The 21,686-nt window shown below is 35.2% G+C and overlaps 2 protein-coding genes across 5 annotated transcripts in view; one reads left to right on the forward strand and one right to left on the reverse strand.

The window, feature by feature from the left end:
* HERC4 (HECT and RLD domain containing E3 ubiquitin protein ligase 4) overlaps nucleotides 1-16,432 on the forward strand; it is a 108,389-nt gene extending 91,957 nt beyond the window's left edge. For all 3 annotated transcript variants that reach the window (XM_081157958.1, XM_081157960.1, XM_081157959.1), the window contains 6 exons: nucleotides 2,578-2,744; nucleotides 3,366-3,432; nucleotides 6,034-6,116; nucleotides 9,599-9,782; nucleotides 14,121-14,223; nucleotides 15,193-16,432. In XM_081157958.1, coding sequence (XP_081014084.1) covers nucleotides 2,578-2,744; nucleotides 3,366-3,432; nucleotides 6,034-6,116; nucleotides 9,599-9,782; nucleotides 14,121-14,223; nucleotides 15,193-15,401 — 813 coding nt within the window. In that variant the 3' untranslated portion in view covers nucleotides 15,402-16,432. The remainder of the gene's footprint in view (nucleotides 1-2,577; nucleotides 2,745-3,365; nucleotides 3,433-6,033; nucleotides 6,117-9,598; nucleotides 9,783-14,120; nucleotides 14,224-15,192) is intronic.
* A 2,813-nt stretch (nucleotides 16,433-19,245) lies between these two features.
* The window catches only part of SIRT1 (sirtuin 1), a 29,428-nt gene continuing 26,987 nt past the window's right edge, over nucleotides 19,246-21,686 (reverse strand). For both annotated transcript variants that reach the window (XM_081158256.1, XM_081158257.1), the window contains one exon: nucleotides 19,246-21,354. In XM_081158256.1, coding sequence (XP_081014382.1) covers nucleotides 21,026-21,354 — 329 coding nt within the window. In that variant the 3' untranslated portion in view covers nucleotides 19,246-21,025. The remainder of the gene's footprint in view (nucleotides 21,355-21,686) is intronic.

A 21,686-nucleotide genomic window follows, 5' to 3' on the forward strand; every position in this document is an offset into this window, starting at 1 on the left:
TTGTAAGTCCAATGTCTGGGCTTTCTCAAGGGCAGGTTATATTAATTTCTTTTTTTCTTGTGAATGGACAATTTTTTTCTTTTCTTTGCATGCTTAATACATTTTTGTTGAATACTAGACACTTTTTTGTTTGACAGTTTTTTGTTTCCCACAGTACCTCTTATTCCTTCAGGTTTCTTTTATCTTTTTCTTGTGATCCTTGACTGTTTATTCACATTTAAAGTGTGACACTGAAAAGCTACCTAGATATTTTACATGTATAGTCATGCACATTTATGATTTACAGGCGTTATTCATAGAGTGAGTAGGTGGGGGCTTTTATTGAGGGGAACCCTTAAATGTCAGCATATGAAGTTTTTTACCCTGTTACTTTTTATTTTTTAAAAAATGTATCTTCATTGATTTCAGAGAAGGAAAGGGAGAAGGAGAGAGAGAGATAGAAACATCAATAATGAGAGAGTCGTCATTGATCGGCTGCCTCCTGCACACCTCTGACTGGGGATCGAGCCCACAACCCAGGCATGTGCCCTGACCAGGAATCAAACAGTGATATCCTGGGTCCTAGGTCAATGTTCAACCACTGAGCCACACCTGGTCAGACACCTCTGTGGATTTTAAAGAAAGATTGTAACCCTGTCTGTTAGTATTTTAGTAGTGTTCCAAATACTGGAAAGGGAAGTCTGTTCACTATATAGATCTTCATTTGATCACTTTCATCGACTGGCTCAGATTCCGGAGCTTCTTTGGTTCATCCTCTCTAGAAAGGCAAAGGACTTTCTACCAAACTTCTGTTTGCAATCCCACTCTAATACCTCTGACTTTGAAGATATTGATTGGCACTTCCAGATCCTCCTAAGCCTGCAGCACCAATTAATTTGTTTTTCATTGGTTTTCTTCCTATAAGCTACTATTGCAGGTTTTATGCAAACCAAATCAGTTACCAGCCGTTTATCTATTTTTCGTATTTTGAAATATGAACATCTCTTCAGTGCTTTTAAAACACTCCCCTAGTTTTTTTCTTGAGGGTTTATGCTATTTTTCTTCCTTTATTCTCATTCAGAGGGATTTCAAAAGGAAGAGAGGGTAACATTATGCAGCCTGCCCTATTTAAGAAGGACTTGTTAAACTTAAAAGCACCACAAAGGAAAAAGATAAATTTGACACTGACAAATATGAAATTTATGCAAACAGAAACATAAAAGTAGAAGGCTCGTAACAGACAGGATATGTGTAACAAATGTGACAAGGGCGACTACCCCTAGTGTGTGAGGAATTCAAATACGAATATATGAGAGGGCACCAGCCCCTGAAAACTTGATGGGCTAGTATGTGAAGAAGCATTTGACAAGTGCATACCAACCCCCAATTCTCAGTATCACTAGCAGTCAAAAATACATACTAAAACAAGTCATTTTCAACTCAGGCAGAAATGTGTGTTTACATGTTCATAGTGTATATATATAGATGAAAGTGTAGAAAAATAGGCATTTTCCTGGACTACAAATAGCAGTATAAACTGGAACAGATGTGGAGGAAAACATTTTTGTAGTAAGCTTAGCTACTTTTTCACTTTGTAATCCTTCCTTTCAGAGCAGAATTTCTCCTAAGGAAATATTCCAAACTGGACCAAAATATATGCAAAAAAATCCCCATCTTATTTTGAATATTAGTAGCTAGTTAGAATAACTAACATTTATTGAGCTTTTACTGTGTGCTTCAGGAACTGTGCTAAAAGCATTTTAGATACATTTAATCCTCACAGCCACCATGTTAGATAAATATTTTTTATCTTTGAAAACAGAGGCTAGATGGTGAATGAACCATAACTGGAGCCCCAAATCCACTTTTAAAAACTTTTTTCTCTTAACTTTCATGCTCACAGATTTTTCTGTGACCATATGTTACTTCTCTAAAGATGGGGGGAGAGGTGGAATAAGCATTGTTTTCAGTGTATCAGTATAATACAAATTTCCAGTTACAGTGAATAGCTAACTTAGCAACATGATACTTTTATATGATGTAATATGCAGCCATTAAAAATCATGTTCTGGAAGAATATTTGATGATATAAGAAAATACTTAAGTTGTAATTAGAACAGTAAGGAAACCTTAAATATGTTTTCCTGAATATTTTTCTGAACTTATAGTAGATGAAAATACATAAAAATATTTTTAAAGTCATTTCTGAATAGTTTTATCCTTTTTTTATTTTCCATATTTTGAATGTAATTTTTTAGCTCAGAAAAAGGTTCTAATCATTTATTAATTTAATGTTTAATGATATGAGAATGCTTATATTTCTGGGGGGAAATGCCAGTTGTGAAGTTATGTGTGTAGTACGATCTCAGCTAGATTTCAGCTTTGTCTTAGAGAATGCATTGGATGGAAATGTGCAAAAAAACTAACAATGATATATCCCTGGGAGACAGGAAAGAGAATGAAAATTTTTCTTTTTATTCATTACTTTTTTTTATATCTTCCAAATTTCCTACTATAGGTATTTGGTTTTGTAATCAGAAAATATTTACTCTTTTAACTTAGAGAACAAGTGTTTACCTTTTTTTCTTGTATTTTTAGACATTTGAAGACAGTGATTTGTTCCATTTGATTGGTGTTATCTGTGGACTAGCTATTTATAATTTTACTATTGTGGACCTCCACTTTCCTTTGGCTTTATATAAGAAACTACTGAAAAAGAAGCCATCCCTGGATGATTTGAAAGAACTAATGCCTGCTGTTGGGAGGTTAGTTGTAAAAAGTGGCAAGGGTGGGGTTTAGGAAATAGGGAAAGTACAGAAAGCTTTCCTTTTAGGAATGACTGTGTTTTGTTGTTACTGAATTTCCAAAATAAAAGCTGTCTAATGAAGGAAAGCACAATGTGTTAACTCAGATCCAAAATTTTCTACTGAAAAACTTACAAGTATAAAACCATCTGCCAAATTTTTAGTGGTTTAACAATACTTCGTGAATATCAGATAATAAATTTAGGAAGATGTTTCCTGAGAGTAGTTAAATGATTTACTTGGACTTTTACTTTATGATCACCTTCGTGCCTAGCTGGAATATGTAAAATTTATTTTTATTTATTACATAAAATGGAATGAAAATTGTATATAAATAAGGACAAATGTTGCAAACGGGTGGATATATGACCTTTGTATTCTGAGGAAGAGATAAAAATTTTAAACTTTATTTTTTTCTTCAACATTGTTTGTTTGCTATGGTACATCTACCATTCTGAAAAAAAGTACAAATTAATAAAAGGATTTTATCAAGAATGAATGAGAATTATATATTTACTCATAAGCAAAATAGTCAGAATGCCCAGTCATGTTTTACCTAAAGGCACATTTTTTGTTTTGCAGAAGCATGCAACAATTACTGGATTATCCAGAAGATGATGTCGAGGAAACATTTTGTCTTAATTTTACGGTAAGATGGAAAGACATAGGGTAGCCTGATTATTCATCAACTCTTTAACAGCTGTGCCTTATGGTATTTCTTTATTTTAATGGAATTTTAAAGAACCCTTTAGCTAACATTTATTGAGCATTAACTATATGCTAGTCCTAGTACATGCATTATTTCATTTAATCCTCGTAACAATCCTGTGAGATTGGTATTATTGTCCTTATTTTACAGATGAGGAAAACTGAAAACAATCATTACATGTCAGAGATAGTATTTATACCCAGCCATGTGACTTCAAAGCCTATGCACTTTGTCATTATGCTACAGATCTTTACAAATACCAGGGGTCCTCTTTATTCAGGTGTTCATTTTTGAGTCTGTAATTACAAAAATGTTTAGAGAAGCAGATTATTGTAACATGAGAATATTCATTAACAGACTTACTACTTTTAAGATTCCCACTCAGACATCCCTTTCTGTTTCACACTAACATTCGTTCTCGCCCATTTTGTCTTACTGTTGGCTGACATACATAATAGAAATGCAAGTACATTGGAATATTATTTGGAAAATGAAACTGCAAATCTTATGAAAGATGCATAATTATGTTAATTTTGTGAAAGGGATGTTGAATAACTCATCCAGTCACAAATGAGGACCTGGTAAAAGTAGACTAGTTGACAATTAAGGATGAGAAAATCAGTAAAGATTATGATAAGGCACTTCAGAAGGGAATGATTTGAATATTATAAATTAGACTCTTGGGAAAAGGTAAAATCTCCAGGTTTTTTGTTGTGTTTTTTATTTTTAAAAACCTTATTTGTATATTTGTTTACCTGCCAAACAGTCCTCATTGTGATCTTGTGGTCAGAGCTAACAAAATATACCATATTCTGCTCATACAATTTGCTAAAAAAAATTATGTGCCCCCTCAGAAAAATGTATCTATTCTTTGATTATTTTAAGAATTGGCACATGGTGCAATTTTAAGCAAATTGATAGATTTATGGTGAAATAAATTTATTTGAATAATTGTTTTTGTCAAGAAAAAAATTCTTCTTGGACTTTTTTGCAACTATGAAATTTTGATTCCCCTTTTCAGTTAATTCACTTATAAGCATATCAGTTGTCTTCTAATCTTTATTGATCATTTCAATTGACTTAAACATTGGGTTCTGAGCAATTCGATTTCTAATTTATCAATCACTAAGTTTGTGAATGCTTAGTGTATTCAAGAACTATGGTAATTCAAACATATCCACTGCCGTTTCTTTCATAGAGATTTTTTCTTTTTAAAAAAAATTTTTTAAATATATATATATATATTTTTTTTAATTGATTTTTAGAGAGAGAGGAAGGGAGAGGGAGAGAGAGATAGAAGTATTGATGAGAGAGAACATCGATCGGCTGCCTCCTGCACACACCCTGCTTAGGGATCAAGCCTGCAGCCCAGGCATGAGCCCTCACTGGAAATTGAACCAGCAACCTCTTGGTGCTTAGGTTGACACTCAACCATTGAGCCACGCTGGCCAGGCTTTCCTAGAGATTTTTAGTGGCTCTTGCTTGCAGAATAATAGATTTAGAGTGGGCTTCAAAGACATTTTTCTTTCACATACCCTACCTTCTTGTTTTTTAGCGCCATACGTTTTTCAGGACTTGGTATCTACTTTCATATCGGTGCTTGTGTTCAGTCTATGTGCTCAATCAGAAACCCCACCCCTCCCAGTTTTTCAGAGCCCTCCTCACTCTTCTGGGTGCTTTTCAAATGACATTTCTCCCTCAAGGTCTTTCAGACTCCTCCAGGAGAAGTAAGTTTTCTTTCCTCTGTGGACCGATAGCATTTTGTCATGTCTCTATTATAACATTTATTTTATTATAATGAGTTGTTTACATAATCACATTTCTCCACCTTTACTAGATAGTAAACTCCTGATCAGGGATTTATTTATCTCTTATCATGTCACTCCCACCATAGTGTTTTATAGATAGATACCAGGTACTAAAAAAATGTTTTAATAAAAGAGGATAATATCCCAAAAGAGAGGGAATAGAAAGAGAAAAGATGCAAAGGTGGGAATGGTAATATTTATAGGAAAGTTAGCTGTACTAGTGAGGGGAATAAAAAATTCAAAATAACCAATTGTCTTTATAAACTAAGTTAATGACATAACTGGAAAATCCGCCTATGATCAATGCAACAAAGCAGATTGGAGGAATGCAGGACTAGCAGCTTTCATGTGGTAAGAATGCATAGCTGTCTATGCTGAATGCATTCTGACACTTGATTTCTATTTTCCAAGGAAAACATCCTTTCTAATATTTTACTCTTGATGACCATTCTAAAATTTTATGCATGATAAAATACTCAGTTTCCTATTCTTAACTAGCCAACCATTTGGTAATTTGTAATTAGTCGAGGTAGGATTTCAAACTGCTAGAGAAGATGAAAATTTGTAGTTGTGTCTTTATGCAGAATTCAAATAAGCTTATGGTAGCCGAATTTTACCTCAGATTTATTAGTTCTTATATTTAATGAGAGAAAGGTAGAATATAATAATAGGTTATTAAAATAATCTAATAAATTTTGGGTCTGACATTGACTTTTTTTAAAAATTTAAATAGATCACAGTTGAAAACTTTGGTGCAACAGAAGTGAAAGAGCTGGTTCTAAATGGTGCAGACACAGCTGTTAACAAACAAAATCGGTAAGTGAATTATAGCAGCATCAGTGGTAGTATTAAGATTCAGTAGGCATTTTTTTCTGTACTTAGAAACCTGTCACAACCTTAAGTTTTTACTCACATAAAAGTTTTTTAATGGTCAGTGAGTAAGTAATTTGCCTTTTGCTCCTGAAATCTCTTCAAGATATTAATAAATAAAGGGTTAAAAAGATCATAACAAGAACAAAGAGAAGGAAGAAGAGAAAACAGCAAACACATTTTTGGAAGCTAGAAAACAGTGGTAACTGACTTTAGCCAACTAGAGAAAACTGGAACATAAGATGGACTGGGAGTAGCCAAGAAGGTAGCCAGTTCAGATTGTAGAACAAAGGTTTTGGAATTGAGAATAAAAAAATAAGAAAGTTCATGGAGCCTAGGGGAATGCTGGAAACAGATAGATTGGCTGTTATAAGCAGCAGTTAGAAACCCATTTCCCTTATCACACCAGTAGCTGTAATCTTCCCCTCTCAAGCCTTAGCGGAAGATTGGAAATTTGCCTTCTGGAGAGATTGAAGTAAAGGTACTTTGGGTTTGAGGACTGTTAGACACAGCCAGGGACAAGTGGCTGAACTGAAAATCTAGTTTGGGCATCTATAGCTCCTTCCTATTTGACATTATATATTGGAGGATTCTTCTCTGGTAAAACTGCCTAACTTTTAAATGTGAATGGATAGCCAAAGGTCAGTAGACATTTAAGGAAAGACCAAAACACTCAAAAAGAATTCCAAGGAAACAGAAACAGCGCAGGATGAAGCAACTGAAGTCAGTATCCTCAGAATGATAAGGGTAGCATCCATATGGATACTGTTAAAAATTAAAAGAAATGGAATGAATGAAATTTGTCAAAGAAATGGTACTGAAAAACTTCCCAGAGCTGCAGTGCCTTTTACGATTGAAAGCATGGAGTGAAAAAAAGACAGATAACAGGACAAAATACATGAAATTTCAAAATTCTGGAATAAAAGGAGCCCTAAAACCCGTCCAGGAAAAAAAAAAAAAAAGTAGACCATATACAAAGAATTAAACAGCCAGAATAATAGACTTCTAATGAATGACACTGAAGCTAAAAGGTCAAAATTCTGGGAGAAAGTGATTTTTAACTTAGAATTTTATATTGAAACTTTTAAGCATGTGGGTGTATGAAAAACATTTTTATACATGCAGAGCCTCAGAGAATATCCCTTCCAGTGCATTTTTCTCAGGAAGTTGGAGGGTGTGTTCTACCAAAATAAGCAATTAAACCAAGAAAGAGGAAGACATGGAATCCCCCAAAATAGAATCCAGTATAGGAGAGGGGCAAAGAGGATTCCTTGTACAGGAACAGTATGTAGGAGGAGCACCCCATCCGGTTAGATCGAGAGGATGGAGGGCTTCAGGAGAGTACAGCTGAGGCTAATTTATTGGAATGAATAGAGAAGGTTAACAGTTCTGTTGACATTGGGGATGAAGTAAAACCAAGGGAAGCCAAAGTTCTCTTTAAGAAAAGAAAGGTAACCATATAATACTCTGTAGCTTAATTGTGAATAATATTTAAATCATAAAAATGTTAACAACTAATGTTAAACCCCAAATTGTTATAATGGAAACATTCTGTGAGGCAAAGCGAGAGTAGGGCAATTACATAAAAGGGAAATCCTCACTTTTCACAATAGGCACTCAGTTCTTTAGATAATATTTAAATTTGGAAGTCAAGAAATAACAATAGAACTATGTTGTGGAAGTTTGAAGGTAACTACCAGGAGGTATAGCAGAGAGTTAACGAACAGTTGCCTTTGAATGGCAGGAATTTCTGGTGGAAAGGTGTAAGCCAGAACTTGCTTTGTTCTCTACTGTTCTAATTCTTTAGAGCAGTATAATGGCTTTTGCCAGGGATTTCATCCCAATGATTATAACCCTGATTCTGTTCCTTAAACCTGTATAAATTTAGGTAAATTAGTTGATGTCTCTGTGCCTCGGTCTCCTTTTCTGTAAAATGGGATGATAAATTGTACCTACTGCATGGAGTTATTTTGAGGATTAAATGAGACAATAATTTTAAGAGGCTTAGAATAGTACCTAGCACATGTATGTGCTCAGTAAATGTTGGCTGTTCAGAATTATTACTGACATTTTTAACTGTGTGTATGTCTTACTTTGATAAAAACGAAACTGTTTCTAAAATAATGTGAAAAAAATTAGGTCTTTCTAGCTATTCTTTAATCTTGCTTTTGAGAAACTTTGACTGATTTAGAAATACTTTTTTTTTACTTTTAAAGTTTCTATTGTTGGACTAATTCTTTAAGTTTGTAAAAAATATTATTTCACATGAATATTTACTTTAGAAATAATTTAAAGAATTTTGATTGTGTACTATCAGTCTTACATAATGTGTTGGAGATAAATATACTAGCACATAAAGCAATTTAGCCTTTTTTGCTTAAGGGACTTTTAAGAGATTTAACTAGTATAGGTAAGTTTGACTTTCTAATTAGGTGAATTATAAAATTATACATTACAAAATTATGTTTCTTATCAGAACCTATATCATATTTTACAATGGCCTCCTTTAACCTTTTTTTCCCCTCTTTGTAAATTCAGTTTGGAATTACAATTTTCTAAGAAAATTATCTGTAGATGACTAAATTTACCGGTATTTCCATTTGAAGAATCATCCTTTTTATTTTGGAAGACAAGAGTATAAAATACTGAAATCCTCTAGTACCCATTCTTATTTTATTTATTTCACCAGATAGCTGCATAAAGTGCTTATGGCTAACAGAACAAATTGAATAAAATTGTAATTCTAATTACCGGGTAAAGGGGCTTCCTTTTTTTCTTTAGAGTTTCCTTTTGTATCATAACAGGCAAAAAAGCATCAGAAGTTTGTGTGTGTGTGTATGTACTTGTATATACAAACATGCATCTGAAAAGAAACTACACTTGTAGTCTTTAATGATTATCTTAAAAGAATGCTTAATTACCCCTCTTAGTATTTAGTTTTTTAAATGTTTTGTTCCAGATTTATTGCAACCCAGGGAAAAACAGACTACAGTCTGTCAGATAGTCTGAATCCTAAAGCTTTCATTTTTCATCACCTAATACATTTAACAGATCACTCTTTTCAGGAATGCTTGTGGAGTGATGCGTATAAATTGTAAGTAATTCGTGACTGTTTTAAAATTCTTTTGGTAGCCAGTTGCATCATTATTCTTCCTATTAGGAAATAACATGTTTCACTTAGGAATAGCCTAAGAATGGTTGTGAATGATAATAAGTCTACATGACTCATAGATACATCAGATTTTTGTATAGAAAGAATTACATATTCCTCCGTAAAGACTTTATTCCCTTTGAACGCTGCTTATAATCAGTTTTGTAAATAAGTAGCAGAAATGTACGTCAGCACTCAAAGTTTTAATAAGACTACAATATATATTCTCCATTAAATGATTTTTATATTCTTTGCATGTATGATTTTTCATTTCTAGGCAGGAGTTTGTTGATGCTTATGTGGATTACATATTCAATAAATCTGTGGCTTCCTTATTTGATGCTTTTCATGCGGGCTTTCATAAAGTCTGTGGAGGAAAAGTCCTTCAGCTCTTCCAGCCTAATGAACTACAAGCAATGGTTATTGGAAATACCAATTATGATTGGAAGGAACTGGAAAAGGTAAGGGAAAACACATGATATTGTTTAATTGGAAAGGCAAAAGGAAAACATGGTTTATTGATGGAAATCTTGTCCTTATTTTTTTCCACTTTGCACTATTACTGTCACCTGCTTACTCTACAGTGAATAGATTTTAATTGTGTATGAACTAGGTAGCATTTTTGTATTTGTGGTATTGGTGGTATTCATATAGAAAATGTCATCTATGATAGAGGCTGGATAGAGCCCCAGCTAAAACCAAATGGTAAAACCATTAAGATAGCTAACATTTAAAAAATACAATACTAAGACAGCAAGAATACAGAGCATTGGAAACTCGCATATGTTGCTGGTGGGACTACAAATGGTATAGCCACTTTGGAAACAGTTTGGCATTTTTCTTATAACATAAATGAATACTAGCTATTTGACCTAGCAGTTCCAGTCCTAGGTGTTATGTTTACACAAAAATCTGTAGAAAAGGGGGGAATAGGGAATTACTGTTCATTTGGTACAGAGTTTCAGTTTTGCAAGATGAAAAGAGGTCTGGAGATGGATGGTGGTGATGGCTGCACAACAGTGTGAATGTACTTAATTACCACTGAACTGTAAAGGGTGAAGATAGTACACTTTATGTATTGTGTATTTTACCACAATTTTTCTAACATTATGGTTTTAAAAATCTTCAAACAACTCAAAAACTGGAAGCAACCCTGGTTTCCTTCAGTGGTTGAATGGATAGACCAGCTATGGTACATCCATACAGTAGAATACTCCTGAGCAGTAAAAAGGATGTCCTATTGATGCATGCAGCAGCTGAGATGACTCTCAGCATCCTTATGCTGAGTGAAAGAAGCCAGTCTAAAAGGATTACATACCGTATGATTCCATTTATATGACACTCTTGAAAAGATAAAGCTATGGTGAACAAAGCCTAGGGGTGGAAGGAGTGTGTAACTGCAGAGGGGTAGCACAAAAGAGTTCAATATCCTGATTGTGGTGGTGGTGGTGATTACTTGAATAATATATGCATGTGTTTAAAAGTCATAAAACTATGTACACACCAGAAAAAAAATCAATTTTATGGTATAATAATTTAGAGAATAAAATTTTTAAGTTAAAAAAATAGTTTAGGACTCTGGTTAAACATAATGGAATAAACACATCTGTCTTTGCACACTCCCAAAATCTCAGTAGAATGACAATGAAAGAATAGAAATAGAAATACACAGACCAAAAAAACAAAACACAGTAAACAAGAATAAAAGTAGTTTTGGAAGATGTAAAATAGGTGGTTGAATTTATGAGTGACTCAGAGAAAGAAAATTGAATTTTAAGCCTCTGGAAGTACAGAGTTATCAACAGGCAACTCATTTCACACCCTAGAATTTCAGAAAGGCTCACGAATTGTTATTTCGTATTACTCTAATGGCAGGGATTTAGGGTTGGACTAAAAGCAATAGAATTACTTTAAGGCTAATTTAAGGAATTATTAGACCCTTCATTTACCCTCTTCTACCCAACAAAAGACAACTCCAGAGAGAGGCTTTAGAATCTGGGGGACCAGATAGAACTAAGGATGGTATTCAGAAAGGTGGTACCCAGGCTTAAATCCTCCAGAAAGGAGATTGAAGATTTCTTTTGGGGATAAATTGATCTGCTGAAAAGAAAAAGATAATGTGAGCATGGACCCCACCTGCAATCACCCTAAAATGAAAATGATGTAATAGCCTCTCATCATACTTTATATCCTACAGTTTGTCCTTGCCTCATCGCCTGTCATTCTTCCTTTCCCTTTCTCTGCTGTAGCGTTGTTGACTTTTTTGCTGAGCCTAGAACCCTCCAGAAACACTCCAGTCTTGGGGCCTTTCTATTTGCTATTCCATGTGCCTGGAACTCTCTTCACCTTAATAATTCCAGATGGTTCTGGCTCTCACTTTATGTTATACCTTTTCAGAGACCTTCAGTGGTTAGCTTAAGCTAAAATAGTGCATGCTGGTGCACACACATTATCTCCCTTCCCTGCTTTATTATTTTATTTTTTGATTACAGTTGATGTTCAGTATTATTTTGTATTAGTTTCGGGTGTACAGCATAGTGGTTAGATAACCATATACTTTACAAAGTGGTTCCTCCCAATATTTCGAGTACCCACCTGGCACCACACAGTTATTACAATATTATTGACTAATTCCCTGTGCTGTACTTCACATCTCCATGACTACTTTGTGACTCCCACTTTGTACTTCTCAATCCCTTCAACCTTTTTTACCCACCCCCCAAGCCGCCTCCTGCTTTATTTTTCAGCTTCGAATTTGACTTAATATAAATTTTACTTAATTGTCTTTACTCTGTCACTCTTTTCTCCTCACTACAATGTGAGCACCACGAAGGCAGGATTTTTGTCCTTGTTTTCTGCTGTATTCCCAGAGCCTAGCCCTCAGTAAGTACTTACAACCTTGCCTGAAGATATAATTGACAGGAGTAATTAATTTTTTAGTATATTTTAGTGTACTTATACTTAGTATAGTTTTTTCCATTGTATATCTGGTTCATTATAATTTTAGTGATTATGATTTGTGACTTTAAATGCTTTTATCAGGACTATATGCATTCCCCAGGACCAGCTAGAGGTTTGAGAAAAAAGAAAAAACTTGAGCCATCTTCCTTCATTCCCCACTCATGTGCTCACAGGATTTAATTCAAACAAGTTAATACATTAACTGATTGCTGGAATCGGAGCTATTTTCTCCAAATTAAATTTCTGCCAATTACTAGCAAATACTTTGTAGATTTCAAAAATACAGTCATTGAGATAATCCTGGCTGCAATAGAGAGCAAAATTCAAGAAGCCCATTAGTAAATATTTGTTGCGTCCCTCCCTGCTGGGTGCCTCATACTTTAAGAGATTAGGGAGATAGCACTGTTAAGATTGATACATGGTCTTTGCCTTCTAATGAGGACGCTAGCTAGACATTAAATAATTGGACTGTGATGAATGCAAAGGAAGAGAATTCAGTGGAGTGGGACATAAGGAACCTAGCCTGGGCTACACAAATCTGGGAAAGCTTCTGACTAGATGGTAATTTTCAAAAGGTAAGGATTTGGTTCCCTGCAGTTTCCCCAGCGCCCAAACTTTCACTAAAGCTCATTAAATACTTGTTGAATGAATTAGATGACATTTAATCTAAGCCCCAAAGGATAAATAGAAATTAGCTTGATGAATAAAGAGGATGTGTCTAAGTGGTGTAGGCTGAGGGGTCAGTGTGTCCAAAGGCCCTGATGCTGAAAGGTTCTTGCTAAGAACTAAAAGTTAAAGCAGCTATGACTGGATTTAAAATAACACTTCACAGTATAGACTTAATTCTCTTTCCTCCCTATCACTCTTTTCTTAGTGCTGATGTTTTTTAAAGGAGAAGTTACTGCGAATTTCCCCCAAATTTAGTGGCTTAACAATAACAGTGAACATTTATTGTCTCATACAATTTCTGTGGGTCAGGAATTCAGGAATGGCTTAGCTGGGTGGTTTTAGCTCAGGGGTCTCTTATGAGATGTAATCAAGATATTGACTGGTGCTTTAGCCATCTGAAGGCTTGATTCAGGATAGAGTTTCCCTTTCAAGAAGATAGCTCACTCATGTGGCTGTTCGCCAAAAGCTTAGCATCTTACCATGAACCTCTCTACAGAGCTGAGTGTCCTTATCAAATGGCAACTGGCTCCCCCAACGTGGGTGATCAAAAAGAGGCTGTAGTCAGTTTTTCCTAAGCTAGCCTCAGAAGTCATATATTTCTCATATCTGCAATATCCTATGATTTCAGAGATCAGGCCTATTCAGTGTGAGAGGGACTGCACAAGGGCATGAATAGCAGGTGGCAGAGATCATGGGGCACCATCTTGGAAACGGACTACTACAGAAAATTATTAGTGTTTTTAGTACCACTTTTTTAAAGGGAAGATAGGATGGAAAATAATTTGACTTCTGTTCATGAATATAGAAAAAGAAAATTTTATAATTATCACAGGTAATTCCATGTTGAACTTTAATAATCTACTAACATTTTAGTAATTCTAGTTTATCTTTTAGATATTTAATTTTGGAGATATTACAGTCCTATCATGTTCTTTGAAATGGCGGAATCAACATCTCTTGTCGATTCGTACATATTTTCTTCTCTTTCCCCTGGAACTAGTAGTTCCAAATTACAAAATGCCCAGGAAATAAAGGTAATCAACTGAATCGCATGAGTTTCAAACTCTTGGACGTTAATGTGCTAAGGAAGTGAAGTCAATTTTTCAGATTCAAGACAAAACTGATATCCCTAAATATTAATATTTTTTGTGTGTGTTTTTCTTTTTTAGAATACAGAATACAAAGGGGAGTATTGGGCAGAACATCCTACAATAAAAATATTTTGGGAAGTATTTCATGAATTGCCGTTGGAAAAGAAAAAACAATTTCTGCGTAAGTATTTCTAACCAGTCCTGTGTTTTATGAAAATGGAATCTAATTATTAAGCTTACTTTTTTTTTTTTCTTTTTTTTTTTTTTTAATTTTATTATTGTTTAAAATATTACAGATGTCCCTTTTTCTCCCCAATGACCCGTTCCACCCCATTCCTTCCCTCTCCCCAGTCTCTCTCCCCACCATTGTCCGTGTCCTTGGGTTGTGCATATATGCACATAAATTCTTTGGTTACTCTCTCCCCCTCCACCCACCCGCCCTCCTCCATCCCTTTGACATTCGTCAGTCTCATCTATGCTTCCATGTCATTGAATCTATTCATCAGCTTATTAAGTTCTTTAGATTCCACGTATAAGCGAGATCATGTGATATTTGTCTTTCACTGCCTGGCTTATTTCACTTAGCATAATATTCTCCAGGTCCATCCATACTGTCCCAAAGGGTACGAGATTCTCCTTCTTTACAGCTACGTAGTATTCCATGGTGTAAATGTCCCTCTATTTTTAAATAAAGTTGTCAGAATTTATATATCTAAATCAGTGACACAGCCTTTGATACTCTTGCTGTTGCCAGGGATGCTTTTGTCAATCTCGTTTTGATAATTGAAATGAGAATCTTGGTTAAAGTCATAAACTGCATTTTGTATTTGACTTATAAACTAGTTCTAAACGGTTATTCCCAAAAGAAGGGCTCCCAAATGTTTTTGTCAGGGACAATATTCACTCATCAGACATTTATTAAACATCTCCTGTGTGCTATTATTAATACACTTTTAAAGAAAAAATACTGTGTGTGGATGTGTAATTATCTTATGTCTCAAAAATCATGCTCACACCAATTCTGGAAACCAACTTCCACATTAGAGCAAATGGTAATATAAAGGCTTACCGTAGTGACTGTAGAAAATTACTTGATGACCTGTATTGTTTTTGATAAAAGTGGTTTGCTGAATGATTTTCTTCTTGGCAGTATTTCTGACAGGTAGTGATCGGATTCCTATTCTTGGTATGAAGAGTCTAAAACTAGTCATCCAGTCAACAGGAGGTGGTGAGGAGTATCTCCCAGTTTCCCATACCTGTTTTAATCTTCTGGATCTTCCAAAATATACAGAAAAAGAAACTCTACGCTCTAAACTGATCCAAGCTATTGATCACAATGAAGGCTTCAGTTTAATATAACTTTGGCATTATAACTATTCCGTTTACTGCAAAAGCGTTAAACTGTGTTTTTCTTGTGGTAATGAATTCCACAAGGTGACAGAGGGAGTTACTATTACAATTCTTGCAAAATGTTCAATGCTATTAGTAGTCATGAAAGCCAAAACTATTAAAGGAAAAGTACAAACTGTGTTAATACTAAACTTATTGTACAGAACCATGGGTTTTTTTGCCATCTTCCAATAAACATACAAGTATTGTGAATACATTGAAGTTTTACTAACATGAATTTTAAGAGTTTGCATATTTCACAAATGCTCTGGTGTGTGAGTGCATGGAAATGTTGCTTGACTTTTCTTCAATCACTGGGTGAAAAACCTTTAACTTTGGCCTGCAATAGTCATTTGATTATTTTTTCATTTTGTAAATAATGTTAAGTTTTGTAATAAAATAGTTATGTTCTGATACCAGTACAGTTTCTATGGTTGTAATTGAACTGAGATGTCTTTTAAGGGTTAAAAATTAAGGTTGAAATCTTATTCTGAGAACTTATAAAAGCAAAAATTAGCATGGTAAAACACAATCTTTGCTTTTTTGCTAGAATAAATGTCCTTGTGCAAACCTAAATTATGGGTAGGAGTTATCTAAATAACTTATAGTTCTTTCCTTTTGTGAATTTTGGGATGGTACTGATAAATGGGAAGTTATCAGAAAGCTTAATATTTAGTAATGGAAGAACTTTGTACTACAGTTGCCAGAAATAGAAACATTGGCTACTATGAGAACCAATCACTAGTTAGAGTTTTCAGAACTATTGATGCTGCAGGCTGGTATGTAGTCAGAATTTTCAGTACTTTAGAACTATTTCCTTGAATTTTTAAGAAACAAATCTTAGTTTTATGGTGCTGATGCTTAGTTATCTCTTGTAATTAAATTGTAACAGTTGATGCAACACGTGACTTTCTGCTATAATGCAAATATTTATTTTTTAAATTTATAAAAATATACCGTGAAAACTGTTCAAATAATAAAGATTTAATGGTTTAATATGTAAATTTTCAGTGGTTCTCATACAACATTCAAAATTCTTCAAGAAGAGTAATGTCTCAGGGAAGGTCTCTTAAATTTCAGATTGTTCCCATTCCCATACAAATTGGTCTATCTTACAGTAGTCCCCAAGTCTCGTAGCTGAAATTCCAAAATCTAAAACAACTCTGAAAAAATTGGCATCTCTCATTTTGCAGCAAAGTCCGGTATGAATTGTTGAGGCTATTTGATATTAATGGGACTTTTTGTACATTTTCCTGTGGCACTATTAATGTGTTTGTTTATTGTGTTTGATTTAAATGCTGCCTCAGACCATATGGTGTGCTACATAATATATGTGCTTTAAAAAGTTCTTTAACAATTCATAATTCCAAAATGAAATTGAGCTCAGGATTTTTGGAGAAGAGATTGTGTACTTGTACTTTTCAATAATTTAACCTAAAAACTTCTACTGGTGGTTATAGATGTCTTTTTATAGATTGAAGCCGTAAAAACAGTGCTTTCACCTAAGATAATTTTCCTCACAATAGCATCCTTCCCTATGAAAGTTATTCCATGTACCTGGTATTATAGTTTCCCTGTGCACCCATCCATTCTCCTTGAGAGTAGTGATTGTTCACATTAAAAACATGCTTATGAAGCTGATAAGTGAAGCAGCAGCCACTTTGGATCAATACAGAAGGAATTCATCGAACTAATATTTTAACCAAGGACCTGGCATCTTATCTGGGAACACAACACTATGAGGCTTAATTTGGGTAAGTCCGGTATTCTTTTCCTCTGTTGCTACAGACATACAATAACATTAACAAGGAGATTCATGGTAGAAAACGAAAAGATTTTTTTCAAATTTCCATTTGTACTTTAAAATAAAATAAAAATACCTTGAGCTTTGTAGAGCAGAGTAGAAAGGAGGCAAATACTGAATTCACTTAAGTTTTAAGGACCATGATTATAGAGTTGGCTAAACTTGGAAATATTTGGCCTCCTGTCAGATTTAATAGCAATTGTCTTGGTATTGGTAGCTCCTGCCTTTAGTCGTAATTTTAACCAATAGCCTTTGTTCAGACTGATTGAGCAAGTAGTAGAACCAAGATACACCTTTAAATTGGTATGAAATAAAACCAGAATGTGGGTTTTTAAACGGAGACCTAAACCAAGAGTCCCGGCCTTCACGTAGGGTCCACTCATAAGGACCATTCATTGGGGTTCATTTCTACTAACAGATTTTTCACCTTCCTGTGATTTTTCCTTCCTTTAGTTTAACAAAAAGTCCTAAATCAAAGTGAAGTGTTTGCAAGGCAGTCTTCCCGAGGAGACTCTAAGCTCTGGGAGCTCTCGGAAACCAAGGGGCATGTGCTCTCGTTCTCAGCCTCTTCCCACTCCACCACCTTTTGCCATCCAAACTCATGCTAGTTTGCTCCTTTGGCTAAAGAATTCACCCTATTTCCATAGCTCCCCACCCTCGTTAGTGCTAATTGATGAATTAGTTCTAGAGATAAATTGTGAATAGAGTCTGCCTGTTTTATGTAAGTCAGCCTTCACTGTTAAACCTGGTGCAAAAGGTAACTGCCCTGCCATGGCCGGTGTGGCTCAGTTGGAGCATCATCCCGTGCACCAGAGGGTAATGGGTTCGATTCCTGGTCAGGGCACATACCTAAGGTTGCAGGTTTTATCCCTGGTCTGGGCACATACTGGGAGGTAGCCAATCGGTTTTTCTCACATCGTCTCCCTCCCCCCCCTTTCCTCTCTAAAAAAAAAAAAGATAACTCCCCTATTCCTTCCCTTTCTTTCAACCCTTGCTATGCTTTTCAGTCACCTGGGGGTACTTTTTAATCCTGTGCACAAGCCCCACCTTATGCCAATTGAATCTTTAAGAGAGGTGATGCTGAGTAGGTTATATATACTTAGTTTCCAGTTGAGGGCCATTCAAAAGAGGGGAAATAGACCCTTTCTATTTCTGCCAGCATCCTAGCTTGATTTGAACGCTTAGACTTTGTTCATTTTCGAGGGGAGAGGTTTTGCTGTGCTTACACCTTTTAGATAACAGTTAAGACTTATTCCAAATAAAGAACCAAATAATGCTTAATAGGCAGATGATGTAAAATACCAGCGATTGAAGGTACATACACCGTTATAACACCTGAGGATGGGATTTTACAGGTAATTTTTCTTGTGCAAGGAGCATATACTGGAGCAGAGTAATTGGGTTTTTTTTTAATTCTCTTCAAAAGTTTACTGGTGAGAAAGGCAGATCTGAGAGCAGGAAACTGCAGTCAAGGTTTTATTCATTATACTCTTTAAGGAGTGTGTTCCTGGCCTCTTGAAAAGTAGTACTTTATACCTCAAGAACTTAAATGGATTAAGTAGGTATCCAAGTCAGCATCAAAAAGTTCATACCCGATGTCGTGTTTTTTTTCCCAGTCCTTGTATGATGACTTGGAAGACGTAGCACCAGGAGACTAAATTTCACAGAAAGCCTAGCTTTTCTAACGTGGGCCCTGGAATTCACCACATCTGCACCATTCCCTTTTGTGCCGCTCCCCCCAAGCCTTTATATGTCAAGTTTTCTTAGGCCCTGCCTTTCCCCTACATCTTACCTACAGGGGCTCTTGTTCTAGAATGGCTGAAATACTGGTTTAGAAACTTTTGGTGATGCACCAGTTGCTACAGCCAGCACTGTCAGTGCTCATTCTGCTTAGGCGGTTATAAATTGAAGGAATTTACTATGAAAAGTCAGCATCTAACACAGCCCTGAAAGCTATACAAACTGCAAGATTTTAAAGTTTTATGACTTAAACAATGTAAGTTAACGGGAAAAAGGTCAAATGAAGATTTTAATAGACTTTAAAACAGTGTACAAGTATAAAACACTGGTTTTGTATTTCAAAAGTTGGAGGAAGATATCCAGTCATTAAACAGTCTACAAAACATATGCCAGTAGATTACATAAAAGACTATGTACAATATAAAAAGAGCTGAAAACAGTCTTCACTGTAAAAATAATTTAAAACAAATTTTCAATTTAAAATATCATCTATAGCACAAACACATCATGCAAATTAAAAACTAAATATGCTGCATTCTTTAGTGTAGCCAAATTCAGATTGAGACACCTTTTAGGTGGGGAAGTTGCCATTCAATAAAATTTTTTTCTCTGGCAGTAATGGTCCTAGCTGGGTACTTTATGCTTAAAGAACAGCTGTATTTCAAACCCTTCTTAAAAACTGTAATAAATACCAAAGCAACATAGGAATACTTTATAATTTGGGAATAATGTTTGGAAAAGTCTGGAAAATAAATGTTTAGTATGCAATTTTAAAAAGTATGAACTTTTCTGAAAGGCTAGAAGCTTCTGCAGCTGAAAGTTGATCTCTAGTTTTAAGGCAGGCTAAGCTTTTAAATAAAGACACAATAGGAATTTCATTCATTAACTATTCTGCTAGTACAAGTTATATCACGTTCATCTCCATAGTACTAGGCTAGCAGTTTGGTGTTTATTACACCAAATACTCCCAACAGGAGACATGTACTTACTGGCTGAGTTATATATAATTAATACGCTATTACTTTGGAACCGTAATCGGGGACCTGTCACTCTCCTCATCTATGGAAAAGAAAAGCAACAGTCCATAATATTACACTCTCCCCAAGTACCATTATCATAGGTCATAAAGGCTTTTGCATATCCACGTCTTGGCAGTTTAATACTTGTGGAAAAGGATCAGTGTCAGCTTCACCACAGTGACAGGCATTGAAACAACAATGGCACATTCTCAAAACTAAGGGGACCCAGGCAGGCACTACTGTTTCTAAAGCAATTGAAACATTTCCAAAGCATTTATTTGTTTTACAGGTTAGTTTTATGAGCCAATATAGACATTTCTACATGTCCACAGGAAGTACAAAAGCCATCTTCATTTAAACAATACAATATTCCTGAAACTCTTAGCACCAAGTCTTACTTTAAAAAGCAGACAACTGAGTGCTCTCCCACATATTGTTGACTTCCTTCTACTCACATTGCATGTCATGAGATTTTTAAAAAGTTAGCTGCCACAAGTTTTGGAAAATGCCAGTGTTTAAAAATAGGTAATTGTGCTAATAAAGAATCAAAAGTTTAGCAGAACAGAGATTTGAGGATTTCAAACCATTCAATGTTACAAAGAAATACTGAATAAAAATGAAAATACCATTCTTTGGTCTAGATAAGCTGTTCCCTTTACATTAATTTAACATTCCAATGGCTTTTTGCAAACTTTAAAATGTTGAAACTCGCTAGGCAAAATGTATAAACAAAAATTATATATACATATGGATATCATACAAATGAACCTTTAAAAGAAAGTTGACCAAGAGCAGATTAAAGATACTTAGTACCTTTCTTTTAAAAAAAAAAAAGTTAGTGTTGAGTGTACAAGTACAGAAATAAGGAAGTTAAAATTATCCATGAAAAAAACAATCTATTTTACCAGTCTATAAATATTACACTTTTCTGGTTTCCTTTGTTCTATCATGTTCACAAGTAAACATTCATTTTGACATGCTAAAGTTCCTAATGCTGGTGGAACAATTCCTGTACCTGGACAATTATTACATTATGATTTGTCTGATGGATAGTTAATGTCTGTTGCTTCCTGTTTCACAGATGTAGTTTCAGTAACCGCCTCTTGATCACCCCCGTCAGCTCCAAATTCAGCTCCTCCAGCCCTCTCATCGGCATCGGCATCCTCTTCCAAGCCGTTGTAAAACTCCTCCATCTCGCTCTCATCCTCCACGGGCTCTTCTAGACTTGGGCTCGGGCACGTCCCACTGTCGCTATTACTGCCACAAGAACTGGAGGACAAGACGTCATCTTCGGAGTCGGAATACACCTCAGCACCGTGGAAGATGTAACGATTTGGTGGTAGAAACAGATACTGGTTACCTGGAATGGAATAATAAAAGAGAAACGGTAAGTTATTTCCAGTTTTGTAAGACTGACTGGGTGGGACTGGCAGTCCAGAGTCAGCGTCGGTTCCAGCTCTGCCTTTTACCAGAGCATCAGTACAGGCTATTACTACTGCAGTGATTTTCAAACAAGCTGTAGGCTCAGTACTGGGTGCGAAACTTAGTTCTGCTACTCACCAGAACTTCGTAAATTTGGGCAGTTATCGCTTTGCCTCAATTTCCATATCTGGAAAAAATTAATTTTAACAGCCCTCTGAAGTAAATTATGAAAAAAAAAAAAATGTAGAGAACCATGTTCAATAATGGCTA

Source organism: Miniopterus schreibersii (assembly GCF_964146895.1).
Source record: "Miniopterus schreibersii genome assembly, chromosome: 14".
In the NCBI taxonomy this organism is placed as follows: domain Eukaryota; kingdom Metazoa; phylum Chordata; class Mammalia; order Chiroptera; family Miniopteridae; genus Miniopterus; species Miniopterus schreibersii.